Source organism: Lynx canadensis, chromosome A2 (assembly GCF_007474595.2).
Source record: "Lynx canadensis isolate LIC74 chromosome A2, mLynCan4.pri.v2, whole genome shotgun sequence".
In the NCBI taxonomy this organism is placed as follows: Eukaryota; Metazoa; Chordata; class Mammalia; order Carnivora; family Felidae; genus Lynx; species Lynx canadensis.
The window spans coordinates 34,688,797-34,706,934 of record NC_044304.2 but is presented as its reverse complement, the minus strand read 5'-3'; the positions used below and the strand labels follow the sequence as shown (position 1 = coordinate 34,706,934).

Here is an 18,138-nt window from a genome sequence, read left to right as displayed (position 1 = left end):
AAGTCGGCCGCTTAACCGACTGAGCCACCCAGGCGCCCCTATTTTCTGTTCTTGAATATAGGGAAATAAACTTTAATATGGACAGATTTTTCTGAAGATCCGAAATAACAAATGTGAGTGACCTACAGTGCTCAATGTTGGCATGCTTTACTGGTTTGTTTGAGGCGGTGCTATAATGATTTCTAATTTAAATAGATAACCAAGAAGCCAAGCAAATACAGACAGAAAAGCAAAGTAGCCTTTGTCCGTTGTGGATGCCTTTAGGTCTTCTCTTCCCAGCCTTGTCTGTCTGGAAAACAAGTCTCTTCCTTGTGACATCGATCAGCCCTCCTTTATGGCTCTTCTGTTCTCTCCTGCCTCGCTCAACGTGGCACCATTTCCCCTGCTCACTACACTGTGTTCTTAACATTTATTACAGTGTTAATATTTTTCAGTAATTGTTTGTTTGTATCTCTTCTGTCCAGGAAGTTTTAAGTTTCTGAAGGCATGGACTCTGACTTTTTTTTTTTTTTTAATCTTTGAATTCCCACAGAGTAGGTGCTCAGTAGCTGTTTAAAATGGGCAGGACATTTTCCTGCCACTGTCATTTTTCTTGCATGACACTTTAGGGGGTCATGTTGTTAGATGTTGAGCCGTGTTTTCTGAAGATGTCTTCTGGAGGCCTCTGCAAATATGACATCCCTGCCCCATATGATGAAGTTATAAAGGCTGATACAGAGAGGAACATGGAAATATTCAAGACAAGCTACTGTGGACAACTTCCTGTGTTTATCTCACATTTTAAACCCTTTTTCTTTATTTTTAGTACGGCATGTGATAATTGGGGAAAAAATGTAAATCAGTACTGAAAAGATGTAATGCTCCCCCCATGATGCCACTGCTTGCCCCTTCAGATAACCTCAGTTAACAGTTCAGTTATTATGTTCACTTAGACTTCATTATGAGTGTATAACTAGTCACAAATGTGAGCATTCATTTTTTTAAAATATTAATCATTAAGGTCTGTTTAGAGTGTATAGTGTATGTGGGCTTATTCCCAAGTTCACACATAAAGATGTATTTAGTCATTGTCAATGGACCTATAGTATAGTATTATTTCATTATGTGGCTATATAAAATTTATTTTTCTAATCCCAAATGTCCACATAGTGATAGTTTGGTTGTTGTCAAGTGTTTCAGTATTCTAATTACACTGCAGTGAAAAATCCTTCTTTCTCTAGTGGATTTTCACAGAAGTGGGATTGCTCTACCCACAAATTTTCTGTGAGCCCTGGGTAGGTGGACCTCCTAATTGAGAACGTTGCAGATGCTTTTTAACCATGACTTTTTCCGTGACTTTTTCCGGAGCATGGAACCAGGTACCCAGTGATTTGCATTGGGCTCAGAGGTCTGAGAAGGATTTTGAGTGCACTCCCCGATTAGGAAATCAGATACATTAGGCCTGTCTAGAGAAAGGGTCCCTTGGGAGCAGAGCTTGTTAGAGAGTGGAGGGGCTCTGTGAGATGATCTTTGTGAGGAAAGGAGGTGACCGGGCAGTGTAGAAGGCCCAGACATCACAGGTTTAGGGTGTGGCGGTGCCTGACTGCACCATTCTCCCCCAGAGAGAGTGTGCGTCAGGAATAGAGACTGCCCTGCCAAGGGAAAAGCTGGGTCACTAGGGGCTCAGCTGCTCTCCTTGAGCGTTCATGGGAAGGTGAAAGATCCTCCTTGATGGTAGCGGGGGAGAAACCTAGAGGAACTGGCTGTGGTGTGACCATGGGGTGCAGAATGATAGCAGACAGCAGAGCAGGATCCAGACAGCAGCACATGGCACCTCTCACCAAATGGAAGGCTCCCCGGAGAAATCGATGTACCCAGACAAAATAGAAGACAGCCTTTCTAATCAAGGAAGTTGGAGATCTCAGAATGCTAGTTATATTTCTGTGAAATATTTCTGTAAATACAGGTGTAGGTGGGCAATGTGTGTGTTACATTTTAAATTCCATAGTCCTTCCTGTTGCTTCTGAAGGTAAAACCTTCATTTTATTATATCAGTTTATATTTATATCATTTCTCAGTATTACCATCTTTCCCCCTCCTCTTGTTCATCACTGGTTAAAAGATCCACAAGAGGTTTGTTTTTTGTCTGTATTCAAAGGTGGCTTCCAGGTGTCTGCTGCTGCAAGAGGGGGTCTCTAACCCTGGGGTTCTCAAGCCACCCCAAGTTTAGAGGTGTTAATTCTGTATTTGCAACACTTGGGGTCTCTTCCACTTGTTACTACCATCTGTGGTAATTATTACTGTGTAAGCCTGATTAAGCTAGAACTACATTTCCCAGAATCCCCTTCTGTCTAATTCCTGGTTAGAGTGGGCTAAATGAGAAGTTTGCACAGAATTTGGAATGCAACCATTATGCTGTGATGGACAGATGGACAGATGTAGAAATGCTGGCAAGGTGGTCCCGCTCATCCTTGCTCTTATCTGTTCCATGCCCGTCCTCTGACCCTGCTGATGAACATTGACCCAGACCTGTCATGAGGCCTGTATCCACCCTACAGCTCCTGGGTGTGCTTTCTTTCACTGGTGACCCCTGTGATCCTCTAGCCCTCACTTTTCAGACCTTTTCTTTCTCAGCATCTCCCCCAATTTTGTCAGCTTTTCGTTCCTGTGATAAATCCCTTATTCATAACTCATAGTGGTTCTGCTTCCCTAATTGAACCCTGACTGAACACATCTTTGCTTTGAAAATCAGAAAGAAGATGATTATTTTATTTTATTTTAAGTAATTTCTACATCAAACTTGGGGCTCAGACTCATGACTCCATGAGTCATGTGCTCCACAGACTGAGCCAGCCAGCTGCCCCAAAAATGGTTTCTGATAACTAGTTTTCCTTTATCCTTCTTTCACTTCAAGTGCATCACAAAATACTGTAGAAATGCTATTGGGGTTCATAAATGCTTTTAATCTTCTGTGGCTGTTTTCAGGATCTGTTGAAGTTGCAGATGTTATACACAAATCTTTATTATCAATGTATATTATAAATTTGTCCTGTAATCTGTACAAAACACAGTATAGATTTCATCTGGAAATTTCTTCTTCTGAAGAAACTGTCTTTTTCCTCAAAAGTTCTCATTTTTTTTTCCAGGTAGCTCCATTTGCAGGAGATCTGTTTCATGTCCTCTGGTTGCAATCTTATAATATTAGAGATTCTTTGATAACACAAGTGTCTAAATAAATGTGGTCCTTTTGCCATCAATGTTAGGAGGTTCTGCCCTAAAGGTTTCTTACAGAAATATATATCTTTTAATTTGATAGGCAAAATGTAAGATTGTTTTAGTAGTCTTAAGCTATAGAAATAGTAAGATACCACAACTGAATTGAGCCTTTCTGAAGTAATTTTTATCTAGCTTTAAAAATTTTATCACCAACAAAGTCTGTGTCAATGGTTATGAAAATAATTAATAACATCAGTGACAAGATCAGAAGAGTAGACTAGTTTATCATTAGAGATTTTAATGAGAACTATAATGTAATAAATATACAATATTTTTTAAGTTTGGCAATCTGAAAATACAATGTCAAACTTTAAGAATTTGTATAGGAACTAAAATTAAAATTATTCACTTGAAAGCAAAAGTGTGTTGTCTTATGATATAATTATCTCCTTTATAATCAACAGTCTGTTCCAAATGGCAGTATCATGCCCCTACACAATCCAGATGAAGGAAGTACTTTAGAGAAAGTAGAATTAATTGACTACTGTGTTTGATAGGAACTTTAGGATTTAAAACTTACATAAAAGCTTTATCAGTAAAGGATTTCTTAATGTAAAATAATGTCTCCCTAAACAGCTTCCTAATTTGTATCACAAAACCCTTGTCCTAGAGATGGCTCTAGTTCCATCTTTTACTTTAAAAGTGACTATTTCAGGTGTGTGTAATTTGAATCTTCTTGGGTAGCAGTCTGGTGGGTAGCCAAGTATCTGTAATCCTAATTCAATCAATGGATGTGACCAATGATGAAATAGTTTATTCTGACGTCTTTCATGTTTGAAATTTTCTGTTCCAGTACTGGGCGAGCCCACATCAGACATGTTGAAAGGTGAAATAATTGTTTTAGTTTCAGAGATGACATTGGGCATATGGAAAGAGTCATTGCAATATTGTCTCATTCCCAGTGACCTAATTACAACTTGAGGAAATAGGACTCCATCTACAGCAGCTATTATAATAATCGAAGATAGGTAATTCTCCAATTTTAGGTTTGGGTTCTGGGGTCATAATGAAGTCACAGAAGTTAACTCATTTTCTTTGGGAAATTGGCACTTAGGCACTTATCACCCTATAATTGTATGTCCTTTATAAAGGTTCCTCTTTCTGTAATATCTTTCAGCTCTTTTCATGCATCACCTTCCTCCTTCTTCTTGCCTTCCAGTAATAGGTCAATTTGAAATACATTGTAACTTTCTCAATTAAGAATCCTATCAAACCTCATGAAAGGTGATCACCGTGCTGGAAATTATGCCATGCAATTGTGCTGAAAACTGGATATTCCAATTTTGCTCCAGTCAGTGAACCATGGAAATCACAGTTCCCCCAAGAAAGCCAATGTTATTGACTTGAAATAGATGGTTACCTTAGTAGTTTCCAGGTATATACTGCTGCATTTGCATTTAGGAAGCTATTATATATTTTGTTAATGTTTATGTATTTTTGGGAAAGAAGGGCACAGAGAAGGAGACAGAGAATCCCAAGCAGGCTCCACCCTGTCAGGGCAGAGCCCCGTGCCTGAGCTCCGAGCTGCCACTGACAAACCCCATGAAATCATGACCTGAGCCGAAATCAAGAGTGGACGCTCAACTGACTGAGCCACCCACATGCCCCGGAAGCTGTTATATTTTTGAAGAGAGCAATGTTGAATTCACTAAACTATTTTAAATAGATAGCTGAAAATAACATCCTTACTGATATTCCTGATAAACATTTTCACACATTTACTAGGTCCTTTTGCATTATGGTTCTGAACTGTTTCTTATAAGCACTCTTGTGCATAAATGTATTTTCAGAATGCTGTCTCTAAAAAGCACAGTGAACCAGTTTTACAAAGCTTGTCTAATTGAAAACATTTCTTATTTATTCTCTTTAGGTTATGCTTTTCTTAATGAATTTAATTTTTTTCTTTGTATATTTAATAATGCTTCTAAGAATGTTTGTTTTCCAGCATAGGACCATAAAAATTGGTATAAAACTTTGTTATTGTAATTAGAATGAAACTTGTCATAAGAAATGAAAGGAAAATATTTGAAAAAGTATTATTTTAATGTGGCTACTAGAGTCAAACAAGACCATGGTGTGGGGTTTTTTTGAGCGGGGGGGGGGGGGGCTTTCTAAATGGCTATAAATATCGTTCTCATAAGAGATTTGGTAGTTGAGAATCTTACATATTTATAAGCTTGTCAAATATGTCACAGTGCTTTTTCTCCTAAAATATATATAAATCATAGTAAACTGGTTTCCATCTAACCAAGAGGAATCCTAGTCGTGAGCACTGTTCATTATCAGAAACTAACCAGAAAGGGAACAAAATAAAGTGAATGCATTGCACATTTACGCTGCTGCATATAAGAGTAGTAGTTAAGGATAAGGAGTTTGGAGTTATACATACCTGGAATTTTCCACCTCGGAGTCCAGTACTATGGTTATCAGTACAGAAGTGTAATCTGTTTCCATACAAAAGCTATTAGAGTAGATGTTATTTCTCCCTCCATCTCTTTTTTTTTTGCTTGTTACCCCTAAAGTATGGTTAAATCATCTTATGGTAGACAAACATTGGATTTCGTGTCTGAGATATTCTTCTGTAATTTTGCTTGGGATTAGGAGAGTAACGTGAAAACCCAAAAGCAATCCAAAAATGTGTGTATTTGGTGAAATCAGATTTATTTTAAATAGAATGGAAACAGTGACTGTGTGAATCAGCTTGGTTAATACTGAATGAGAAGAATAGCTACTGTTCAGTAGGATTTGGCTGCTTAATTTTCTCCCCTCCGAATAAATAACTGAATTAAATTACTTCACGTGAGTTGCAGTCAAGATGAGACAAACTTGCTTTCTTTTAGGCTGTTGATGTACTATACTGATTTAACGTCTGAGATCTAATAAGAAGAGATGATTTTAGTGAGCTTATTTTCGGCCTGGGGTGTAAGTTGCAGGAGACATACCTAGATGGGATACAGTTTTTCCTTTGTCTTTTGCCATTTGTCCCAGTATGGCTTCACAGTGCCCAAAATGGTTGTTTGGTCTACCAGCTTGGTGGCATGGAATCCTTTGACACGTGGTCAAATGGTGACACATGTAATTGACAACCACTTCATTGAGGCTACAACTGTTTCTTTGTCTTGATGGTTCATGCCTAAGGCTGATTTAATTAAGCATATCTAGTGCCAATTAACGATGCCCAATTAGGTATTCTGTCTGGCTTTCAAGTGTTGCTGCTGGAGATCTAGAGAAAAGCATCTCTTTCTTCTGGATGACAAGCATGTGAAAATTGATAATGGCAATGGAATGCTGGTTATCCTTTTTAAATAATTTGAAGGGATCACAATTAAAAATTTGAGGAGACCGTATTTTTTCTATTTGATGGCTCCAAAAGAGAAATAGGAAATGTCTTCCTATATACCTTTATTTTTTTGGTTAATTGCTAAAAATAATTCGCGATGATAGTTACCATATTTTGACTTCTTTTTAATGTGCCAGGCATTGAGATAAGCACTTTACCTACTATATTTCACTTACTCTTCACATCATCCTAACACTATAGATTATTATAGCCATTTTACTGACAGACATATCACTTTTCCCTTTCTGAGCCTCAGTCTCCTCCGGTCTACAAAGAAAGTGATAGGCAGAGTGAGAGATTTTAGGTCTGTTTAACTCCACAGTCCGCGCTCTTACTGCTGTTCTTAGGCGCAATAGCCAAGATACGAAATACATTCGTTTTACTTGGTTTCTTTCCTGGTGAGTTTCTGGTAATGAGCTGTCATCCCAACTTGCTCTTTACTCAGGTTGATGTGAGCCAGTTTATCCTAAGACATGGGTTTGACTGATGTTGTGATGGTTCATATCTAGGGCAGCAACAGGTGTAGGAGGACATCGAGGGCAGCAGAGAAGGAGCCATGCTTGCTTCTGGGAGAAGGTGAAGCCTGGTTTTCTGAGTGTTAAGAAAATTTAGGGGAAGGGAAGACCAACGAATAAAGACCAAGAACTTTCATAATCTGACTACCTCAGCTGGAGTAGCTGTCTTACCCAGTGCTGTCATAATGTCAAATCTTGTTGTAGCTCCTTGTTGCCTTCATGACAAAACCCTCTGTGGCTCCTTCTCTTTGAACCTTTGCCTGCTTGTCTTGAGTAAGAAGAACAATAATAGAAATAACTGAAACAGCCAACGCTTACAGAGCCCTCCACCTTCCATGAATGGTGGCTGACACCAGCAAACTTATTATTATTATTATTTGCCCACATCTGCCTGAGTGGAAATAATCCTTTTGATTCTTTAGAAGATAGAAAGGTATTAAAATGAACTGAATGGTCATGGCAGTAGCCTTTCATTAATCATATGAGTTTCAGGCTCTTGGGATAAAGTATTCACATGTATTGTCTAATTCTTAAACCAATCCTCATCATTTTTTCACAGTTGGGTAAACGGAGTCTCAGAGACATTTAGTAACTTGCCAGGTGTCATCACCTGGATGAGGGACAGAGTCCTGATGGAAACCTAGTCTGCAGATTCTAAACCTGGTGTGTTAAACCAAAAGGCTATTAGAGCCTTATAGAAGATTGACTTAGTTTTCTGATGTTAGACAAAGAGGAACGACAAACAGAGGGTGCCAGCTGTGGCTGAAGATGTGTACTGTTTGGTTTATGAAACATGTTTGATTTGAGGGCTGTTTTGTTTTTTTCCTTTTGTGGTTGGGGAGGGCAGTGTCCCTCTTTGCTCAAGACCTTATTTCTGTCACTGGGCTGCTTCATGCATTCAGCTTTCAAGCCAGGCGCATGAAGATGTCTGAAGTTTATGACTCAGGTCTCAAAGGTCAACAGGTCAACAACAGGCAGTACCTGCCCCCCCCCCCCACCCCGTTCCTTGAGTATGTCGAGAAACAAAAATTCCACAGCCACCTTCCTCAGGATGTTTTGTTACCATGCCACCATTTCAGAAATACTGCTTGCTTTCAGGTTCAATCCATTTCCTCCTCCCTTATCCAGTCCCATCAATATATAGAACAACTGCTCAGAAATCTGGTGGTTTCCAAGAATACAGTTATTAACTGCTCTCTTTGCATCTTGTCTTAAACGTCTCCCCTATGTAATCCAGTCTTCCCTTCGACATCTCAGCCGGCTGACAGGTAGTTAGTTCTTCTGACTGGCAGATTGGTGCCTCAGTCACATGGGAGTGTCATTACACAGTAAAATTAATACCTCCAGCCTGGATTTATTTAGCATCTTCTGACACTCAAAAGAGCAAGGGAACACATGCCTTGCTTTCTCTTGGGATGGTTGAGTATTAGATTAAACTGGTAGGAAATATTTTAATGCCCTCGATAAAGACTTTGTATTTAGGTGCATTGATTTTTTTTTTTTTCTGGACGTTTTTTATGGCTTTATTTTCAAAGTTGGTTTAATAGAGCTTTTACAAATACTTTTGGAAATTAGGTGCATTTCCACGTTCCTTGTTGCTCAAAAACAAAACAACAACAACAGAAAAACCCACTACTGACTCTGGGTTTTCTTTTTCAGATGCAAAAGAAATTGTTTTGAAAGCCCAGATCTTAGCTGGAGGAAGAGGAAAAGGTGTCTTCAGTAGCGGTTTGAAAGGAGGCGTTCATTTAACAAAAGAGTAAGTCTGGAGGTGTTACTTCTCTGTCTTTTGGCTAAGTATTAATGGAAGATCTTACTCATGATTGAAGGGAGCATTGAGAAAAATGGTTGGAATGGGGTGGGAACAGAAGGTAGCAAGTAGAGGAAATGAATTATAGGTAGAGGAGGGCTCTGGCAATGCTCCAGTGTTCTTTCTCCCGTAAAAAGATTTTTTCCTCACTAATTGGTGAAAAACCTGACACTCCTTCTGCCCTAGACAGTGATCCATCATAAATGTTGAAAATGATAACACAAAATAAATGCTGCCGCCATATTGTCACTTGCCTATTCTGGAGCCTGCAAGTGGCTCCCCATTACCAGTGGCTTCACTTGTCCCTCCTGTCTGACAGTCTGAACCTTCCCTTATCATGGCCTATCTCTTGTGTCTGCCAGCACTGCCCCTGTGCCTCTCTTCCGTCACATTTTCATTATTTACTTTGAGTCATACCCTCTCCCTTATGCCCTCATTGGCCAATACTTCTCACGTGACCCAAGTCAAGTTTTTGTTATTCAGCTCTTATCTAAATCTGTTGTGCATTTCAGTATTGTCTTTCTACTGTGACTGTAACTTATTTTGGGGAGAGAGGATAGCAGAGGGAAGCAAGAATCTCCCCTTTCCCTTCCCTTCCCTTCCCTTCCCTTCCCTTCCCTTCCCTTCCCTTCCCTTTCCTTCCTTTCCCTTCCCTTCCCTTCCCTTCCTCTCTTCCTCCTTCCCTTTCTTTCCTTCCTTCTTCCTTCCCTTTTTTCAATCTTCCTTCCTTCCTTCCTTCCTTCCTTCCTTCCTTCCTTCCTTCCTTCCCTCCCTCCCTCCCTCCCTCCCTCCCTCATATATATTGCTCTCAGTGAGCCTCTGGTACCTTGCTAGGTACCTAGTACATTAGCAGAAAGCCTTGTGGACTCTGTGAGGGTGGAGCTGGACCCTGTGCAGTGTGGACATGGGGACATAACATGCACTCTGCTTTAAAATAATTTTCACCGTAGACAATGTTTTTGTTTTTTCTCTTTCCCTTTTCCTTCACTCCTAGCCCTCACGTTGTAGGCCAGCTGGCTAAACAGATGATTGGGTATAATCTAGCAACAAAACAAACTCCAAAAGAAGGTGTGAAAGTTAACAAGGTAATATGAATGCTTTTGGTCATTTTCTGTGTATGTGTTACAAGAAAAGAAAATCACATTTCATTTTTGACAGTCTGATGAAGCAGTGCACTTTGGCCATGTGCCATTTTGTTTTTTAAACTTCTTATAATCTCTTTAGGTTGTGGTATGACTTTGAGGAGAAATAAAAAGGATTCTGTGATAGTGTGAGTGTTTATCATCGTCAGCATTTAGTAAACGTAGGTGCGGGTGAGTGATCAAAACAACTGCTTTGCCTTTCAGAACATTCTGTTTAAAGCTGGAAAGGGCTTCGTACTCAGCTCTTCCTGCTCAGTGCAGGACATTCTCTGCTCCTCCACAACCCTATTTCATTATGTATCAGAGTTACCTGTGATGTTTTTCTAAGTGTCACTATACCTTACTTTGAGTTTAGTAGCGTTTAAAGCCATGTTATCCCTGGAATTATGGAGTATTAGTGGTCCTTTGGGGTTCTGAAGTGTAGATAGGCTGCACATCATACACACCTGCAGAACTTAGAGCCCTGTGTGAAGTGGCCTGCCTCAGGCATAAAATTGGGGTGGCGCAGTCGAGGCCAGAACCTAAGTCTCCTCCTGTCATTTTGTTTGCTGTACCCTCCTCATCAATGGAAGCACCAGAACTCGCTACCTGATTTGCAGGACCCAGTGCCAAAACAAATGCGGGACCCTCGTTCAAATTTCAAGTCACTTACAACAAATAATACACCGAGAGACCAAGAGGAGGACCCTTCTGAGTTTCGGCCCCTATAAGTTTGACTATAAGGACAAACCCCAGCCCTGGCAGACATTGATCGTTGAAAGGCCCTGTCATAATGGTGAAAGGGGGCCCAGCATTTTGGGGAGCAGATTAGATAAGGTTAAAAATATACCCAGGTTCTACCAGTGTGTTATGCCTAGAGAACCTGAGGTAGTACATTCTGTTTTTAATTTTCAGGGTGAGTTGTGTGGAAAGTTGTTAACATGACGAAAAAAAAAAAAATCGCTGGGTGGTTTACTTAGCGTACCATGACAGGGTCTATCTTGGTCCCAAAGAGGGAGATGGAAATCCTGGTGGTCCTTAGCTCTTTCACTCTGAGAACATAAAGCTTTTATAAATGTTAGGAAAGCATATTGACAAAACTGGTTATGCTGTTTTCCCTTTACCCCCACTTCTCACAGTTAAGAACTATTTAAAACTCAAAAGTGTTTTGTTTTGATTTTTGTTTGGCCCAACACAGTACTTGTATTTGCCTTTTAAATCTGATTATGAGCCTGTGCCTTTGTTAACTTCTTCAAAATTTGTCCATAGAGGACATGATAAGTATTTTTTTGTTTGTAGGAATTCGTTGTTTTATACGAATATATTTCTTTTTAGATTCTAGTTTGTGATACTTTTTAAAAGCATGTAAAAAATACCTAAAGCAGATTTGCACTGTGTGGTAATGCATAAAATTAGTTTGTAGATAGGTTTTGAAAGACTGAAGATAAGTGCATTCCTGTACGTTGAGTCATTGCTAGGAAACACCTAGAATGATTTACTTTTAAGTAGTGTTTTTTTTTTTCCCCTGATTGTAAAAGTGATTCACACACATAAAAACTTCCAGTAGTACAGAAATACAGAAATTAGAAAATAAACGTTTCTTGGATTCTCACCACAGTGAAATATCGTTTCTGTCCTTTTTCTGTATAAAATGTATGTTACCCCGTTTCTATAATAATATTATATGCGGTTTTAAGGAACATGCATTTTTTTTTACATATGAATATCTTGGACATCAGTAGAAGTCCCCCAGAAACTTTTATTTCTAAGTTTAATTGAGAAGCTGTTTAAACACACATACGTACATTTATACACATTGGATATTTTTTTCTAAGTCTGTGCCAATGCATTTTAGGTGTGTTTCCTAGAATAATAATAGGGGAGGTGAGATTGCACTCCTCATTATGTTCTTCACGATTCAGTACCAGCAAAGCTTACTGCTCTGTAGCAAGCAAAGTTCAGAAACCAAATATATTTTTAATGTTATCTAATCATGGTCCTGTTGCGAATAGTTTGTGCACTGGTACTCATCCACAGTTTCAACAGCACCATATTAAAAACAAAAGCAAAAACAAACCAACCAGCCAGGTTCAGTGGTCCAGTAGGGTAAAGTAAGTGAAAAAGCTTTCTTTCCTAGGGGACTCCACGAAAAGGCTGTGCTGATGATACTGTTTTTGTCAGTCACAGATGAAGTCACATTATTGAGATGTATCTAACTGAGTTCCTGGTGGGATGAGAGCATTCGTGGAATTCACTGGGAATGTTTTCTTAAAGAGTGATACTTTCTTTCCACCAAGCAGGAGCCAGTTCAGACAGCAGCTGGTCTCTCACAAATAGAAATTTGATGGAACGTACAGAACATCTGTCAACATTTTAGAAGATTAAGAATAGGACTCTTGAATGACACGTCTCCTAAAAAGTTAGAATGTTGTGTTGCTTCTCAGAATAACTACTGAAAATCATTAAATCTTGTTCTGTAGACTAGCTCTTATTAGATAGAAAGTGAACTTGAAAACAGAATGCTTCTATGAAAATCTTAACATCACGTGCCAAGAAGTATTTCCTACATAGTCATGAGTTACCATTTATGATAAAAGAGTCAGTATGATGCCTCTTATCAGGTATTGTATTTTTAACCAGTGATAAATTCCACAAGTGTTTGAAAAGAAATTTTGAGTTCATTTCTTTATAGCATTTTAGGTCGTCATATGTTTATCCCATTTCATGTGCCTTAAAAATTTGTGGTTTTATGACATCTGGGTAATTAGCAAGAAATGCTGTTTTATCTGTGACTTTCTTTTGTGAAACCTATTAGTGGACTACTTTTAGGAAAAGCAATGTAAATGCTTTCATTATTTTCACTTCTAGTACTGATGATGAATATTCTTTTCTTCCTTCCTTCCTTCCTTCCTTCCTTCCTTCCTTCCTTCCTTCCTTTTCTTCCTTCCTTCCTTCCTTCCTTCCTTCCTTCCTTCCTTCCTTCCTTCCTTCCTTCCTTTCTTTCCCACCCAAGCCATCTTTTACCATTTTTATTTGGAGTGTCATTTGGCACAGTCTCTCTCTCTAAGGCAATTTGAGAGTACTTAACATCTTAAATATGAAGAGTCTAAAACCTAGCCATCTTATTTCTAGGTACCTTACTATAGGGATATGAAAACAAATGAGTGAAGATATACACACAAAAGTAAGCACTCAAGTAGCATTTGAGAAAAATTGAAGTCCACGTAAATGTCTGTCAGTAGGGATATGGTCAAATAAATACTGACATATAAGTACCATCTAGTCACAATGAAGAGAGAGAATGTTGGAAAGATTTCCAAGCTGTAATATTAATATTAAAAACAAGAAGAAAGAAAAGCGTTCAAGCACGTATAATATGCTTCCATGCGCACTACTGTAATGCTTGTAGATGTATAGGAAAGAGAGAAGTCAGCGGTGATTTTTCCTGGTAGGCCTGCTGCACACAGCTGTTGTGGTTGTGCACTGAGCAAGACAGCCAGCCGAAACAGTGAGAGCAGAATGAAATCCTTCCATCCCACTTGTCTCTTGCCCAAGCACAGTCCTCGAATACAGTGGACCATATCCTCCCAAAGGTGCTACTTTATCTGATGATCACAAACGTTTCATATGGGCTCCTGATCACCCTAACTGCTGAGGCCCGAGCTCTGTATATGTGCAGCTGGGGGCTGCTTTCACTGTCTCGTTTATATACATCTAGTACCTTTTGTGTTATTTTTGAACATGCAAATAGTATATTTGTAATTTAAAAGGAAGCATAAATTGAATTAGCAATACAGTTGATCAATGAGATAGAGGCATATATACACATACAACATCAGATGTACTGTAAAAGAATCCTTTCTGGGGCAGCAAACTTGGTTTTCCACTAGTGTAATCTGAGAAAAATCAATGTGGCAATATGTATGTACTGTCAATGTCTCAAATTAAAATAACAACTGCTTCCCTGGAGTTTTTCTTAAGTGTCAGGGTTTCTCAAGGAAGAAGAAGAAAAAAAAAAAAAAAAAAAAAGATTAAAGTGGGAAAGCTCCTTGAGGCAAACCAAATACCTGTCACTTGAGCAAGTTAGCAGGATCAATTAAGGAGGTGAAAATGGGCATTCTGTACCATGAAAGCAGAACTCTCAAATCTCTGGGAGGTAACTCAGTGGGTTTGAAGAGCCTAAAATGAAGCTGTTTGATTTGTGTAGCAAGTTTATATAGATTTCCAAGTGGGAATGAGCTTGATGCTGAATTAATTTGACTTTCCCACTAATGTGGTAGGTGATGGTTGCTGAAGCCTTGGACATTTCCCGAGAAACCTACTTGGCCATTCTGATGGACCGGTCCTGCAATGGCCCCGTGCTGGTGGGCAGCCCTCAGGGGGGCGTTGACATCGAAGAGGTGGCCGCTTCGAATCCAGAGCTTATTTTTAAGGTGTGTTTGTATTCCTGACTATGCTGTGTTCATTGACTATTGTTGCACGAGCTGTTAAAGATTTAATGTGCAGTCTGAGGCTGGTAGCAGCACGTTCGTTCCTGGGATTTATGGCATGAAAGACCTTGAGTCCTTTTTCTTACTGAGCACTAAGGTGAGTTTGGGCAGAACCAAGGTATTCCCTATCCGGGGTCTTTTTCTTTGCTTTCCCCCTCCCTCCCTTTATTCCTCCTTCCTGCCTTTTCTTCCTTCCTCATTTCTTCCATACCCTGCCCCAAGAATTAACCAATGGGCGAGGACTGTGGTGTTTCCATTTCCCCTCGGTTGACTCCACCCCACCGCACAGTGTGTATGATCCAGAAATCCGCTCCTAGGACACCAGATGTGAGCTGGAGACAGCCATGATGTCTTTCAGTACAGCTTATGTAAACCGGAATTCTTCAGAGGCCCAGATTCTATCAGTGTGCTTCAATCCTTTAAAGCTTGCCCTTAGTATCTGGTCACAGATCTGGCTGAGGTCAAATCCTAACTCACCAGCAAGCATCTCAGTGTTTCCAAGCCTCATTGTTTTTGAATCACTTCAGTGATTTCCACCCCACAGAATTGTGAGAAATAATGAGGTGATGTGTACAAAGTGCTTCTCAACCTACCTCAGCTGTGAGAAGAAAAATCTACGGTCTTTAGAACTGTAATTCTGGTTTTTAATTTGGGGTTCTTGGTGTCAAAAAATCACAATAGAGGGGCGCCTGTGTGGCGCAGTCGGTTAAGCGTCCGACTTCAGCCAGGTCACAATCTCGCGGTCCGTGAGTTCGAGCCCCGCATCAGGCTCTGGGCTGATGGCTCAGAGCCTGGAGCCTGTTTCCGATTCTGTGTCTGCCTCTCTCTCTGCCCCTCCCCCGTTCACGCTCTGTCTCTTTCTGTCCCAAAAATAAAAATAAACGTTGAAAAAAAAAAATTAAAAAAAAAATCACATTAGAAATTTTTAGCAGAAAGATTTATTATTTCTTTTAGAATGTGATTTTGTTTCCCTTCAAAAAGCAGGAATTTTTTTTTTCCTGAACCTCTTTGTTTAGATCAGGTACTGATACTTTGGGTGATTGGTTTTGGAATATTTTCACCAACATTACATCTTTTAGGTTAGCTACCTTGGAAGTTAAGTTGAGACTTTACATGCTAGCTTACCATTAATACCTACTCATTTTCAAAATTACTGTGATTTAAACAAGCCATTCCATTTGTGAAGAGAACACCTGAAATAATGTATATGAACAGCACTTAGTATCTTGGAGAGAATGGCACTTTGTAGAGCTCAGGTATTATTAATAATTATCATCATCAATAGGGTATTTAAATCATATGGTAATATTTAACCTACATATGACAAGCTCTAAACTTAACAGCGATATTAGGCAGGAAAACCTTACTCTGGAAGTCTTCCAAAAGATGTCATAAAAATTAACTGACTAAATATTCGTCGGTGCCATCTGTATAGTAATTAAAAGTGAAAACTGGCATCCGATTGTCTTGTCAGCATGCCACCCTGAAGAATTACATAGTTTTTGGAAAGGCTGTGTTTTAGATGGTCTGCTAATTAAAACATACCCTATAGGCAGCTGCAGTAGCCCTGCTCGGAGATCTTTGGAAAGGTGCCACCCTTGAATTACTCATTTGCAAATAAATACTGAGCCTTTTCTTTCCAGGTTGTGAATCTTTTCATTTGCCTGTCTTGAGTTTTCCTTATTTTATTCATTTTTTCCTAGGAAGAAATCGACATTATTGAAGGGATAAAGGACAGCCAAGCTCAGAGGATGGCAGAAAACCTAGGCTTCCTTGGGCCTTTGAAAAACCAGGTACCTGAGCATTTGGAGGCCACTGTGCATATGACTTGTTTCAGAAAATGTGTGCTACCTTCCTTACTTGCCTCTGATATTTGTGCTTCTCCAGGACCCAGGATTATTTATTTGTCTAACCATTTTTCCCCAGTCGTTTGTGATGAAGAAAAATATTTCCCTTGTGTTCTAGAAAAGGGTGTTTATGAGATGTGTTCAAATATACGTGTGAGCGTTGTGCGCGGATACATGCGTTTTGCTGTGTATGTTAGTCTCTCTGTTTTTTTCTGCAGCATTACAGTGCCAGCCCATGAATTAGATGAGGCAGCATAGTGGTGAGAGGGACAGGCTGTAGAGTCAGGCAGACCTGAGTTTGAATCCTGTACCGCCATCCAGCATGCCCGATTCCACCCATCTGAATGTCTGTCATCGTCTGTGAAATGGGGATAATGAGACCCCAAATGAGAGGCCTCTTGTTAGGACAGAGTAAGCCCAGTACACAGGTGCTTTAGTCAGTACTCCAGAAAGGTCAGCTGTTATTGTTATTAATAATACACATTACTTAACTAATTGCTATTCTTTCATAGCTAATGGGATTTGAGATGAATATTAATGGCCTGAAAGTGATACTTCACTGAAAACAGCTTAAATTATGCCAATTTAATAATCATATCTCATGGCTTCAAAGACAGAAAAACTGTCCTCTGAGCTGTTGGGGGAGAGACTCTGTCTTGAGCTTCACAGTTCTGTGTTGTCCTTGGTCCAGCCCACCGAGCCGCATTGGGTGTTTACATGAGCAAGCTTCTTTGTCTCACAGTTAAATGAGAAGGATTTACTGGCTGTTTTCTTCCTTCTCCACTACCAAGAGAAGCCACCTTAATAACCCAAGGTCCTGTGTGTATGTATATGTGAGTGTGTACATGAGTATGTGTGTGTTTCCTGGGGCCCCCAATGGTTCCAGAGTATTTCCTGCTATTTAGCTGGGCAACGTTCCTCTAATAAAACAGATTTCACACTCTTTTCTTTTTCTTTTGATTGACTCTATCTCTAGAAATTGAAGGCTGGAAATAGGCAAGTCATAGAAGGGTAAAGCAGAATAAGACTTTAAAAATATCTACGTTTGAATTAAGAGAGGACAGCACTTACTTGAACTTGGGAGGAAAGGCTCCCTTGGAAGGTGGAAGGTTCAAGATGGAAGAAGGGGCAGGAACATGTGGGACTAAACCTTAGCAGGAGAAAGAGCCAGGACTCAGTGGACAGTTACAAGAACTAATTGTCACTTCTGAGACTGTCAAAGAGATGTCAAGTTAGTGACGTGCTGAAAGGAAGTTATCGTGGATTCCTGAGTAAGGGCTGCCGTGGTTGGAGTCACCTCCTGAGAATGAGGTCACTAATTAGCTTAGCCGTCCACTTGACACTTATTGTGGGACTTCTTGTGTAGGGGTGTGGTCACTGAGACCGTTCTTCTATAGGGTCCCCATGTTCTAGCGACGCTGCCCTACAGTCAGCTCCAGAATGTGCTCCATAACCCTATTCACATTCTCTGTATGCCTCTGCACATCGCTGTCTGTCTTACTTATTTGCAGTCGCCTTTGTAGATCCTGGTGTGCACCATGGAAGGGACATTGTCAGCTTTGCTCACTGCTCTGTTGGAAGCGAAGTTCTTGGCAGGTATATCAGATGCCCTGCAAACATTCGTCATATGCGTGAATAGGTGCTACAACACGTCCAGGATGTCCACTTCGAAGAGCTTCCTGGGGAGTTGGTGACAGGCAGGAGAATAAATCTGGAGCGGGCAAATCTGCTAACCCCTTGGCTTGACAGCTCAGGAGGTG

The 18,138-nt window shown here is 39.9% G+C and overlaps 1 protein-coding gene across 3 annotated transcripts in view; it reads left to right on the top strand.

Moving 5' to 3' along the window:
* The window catches only part of SUCLG2 (succinate-CoA ligase GDP-forming subunit beta), a 273,195-nt gene that overhangs the window by 122,981 nt on the left and 132,076 nt on the right, over positions 1-18,138 (top strand). For all 3 annotated transcript variants that reach the window (XM_030307196.1, XM_030307197.1, XM_030307198.1), the window contains exons 3-6: positions 8,770-8,869; positions 9,915-10,005; positions 14,322-14,474; positions 16,235-16,324. In XM_030307196.1, coding sequence (XP_030163056.1) covers positions 8,770-8,869; positions 9,915-10,005; positions 14,322-14,474; positions 16,235-16,324 — 434 coding nt within the window. The remainder of the gene's footprint in view (positions 1-8,769; positions 8,870-9,914; positions 10,006-14,321; positions 14,475-16,234; positions 16,325-18,138) is intronic.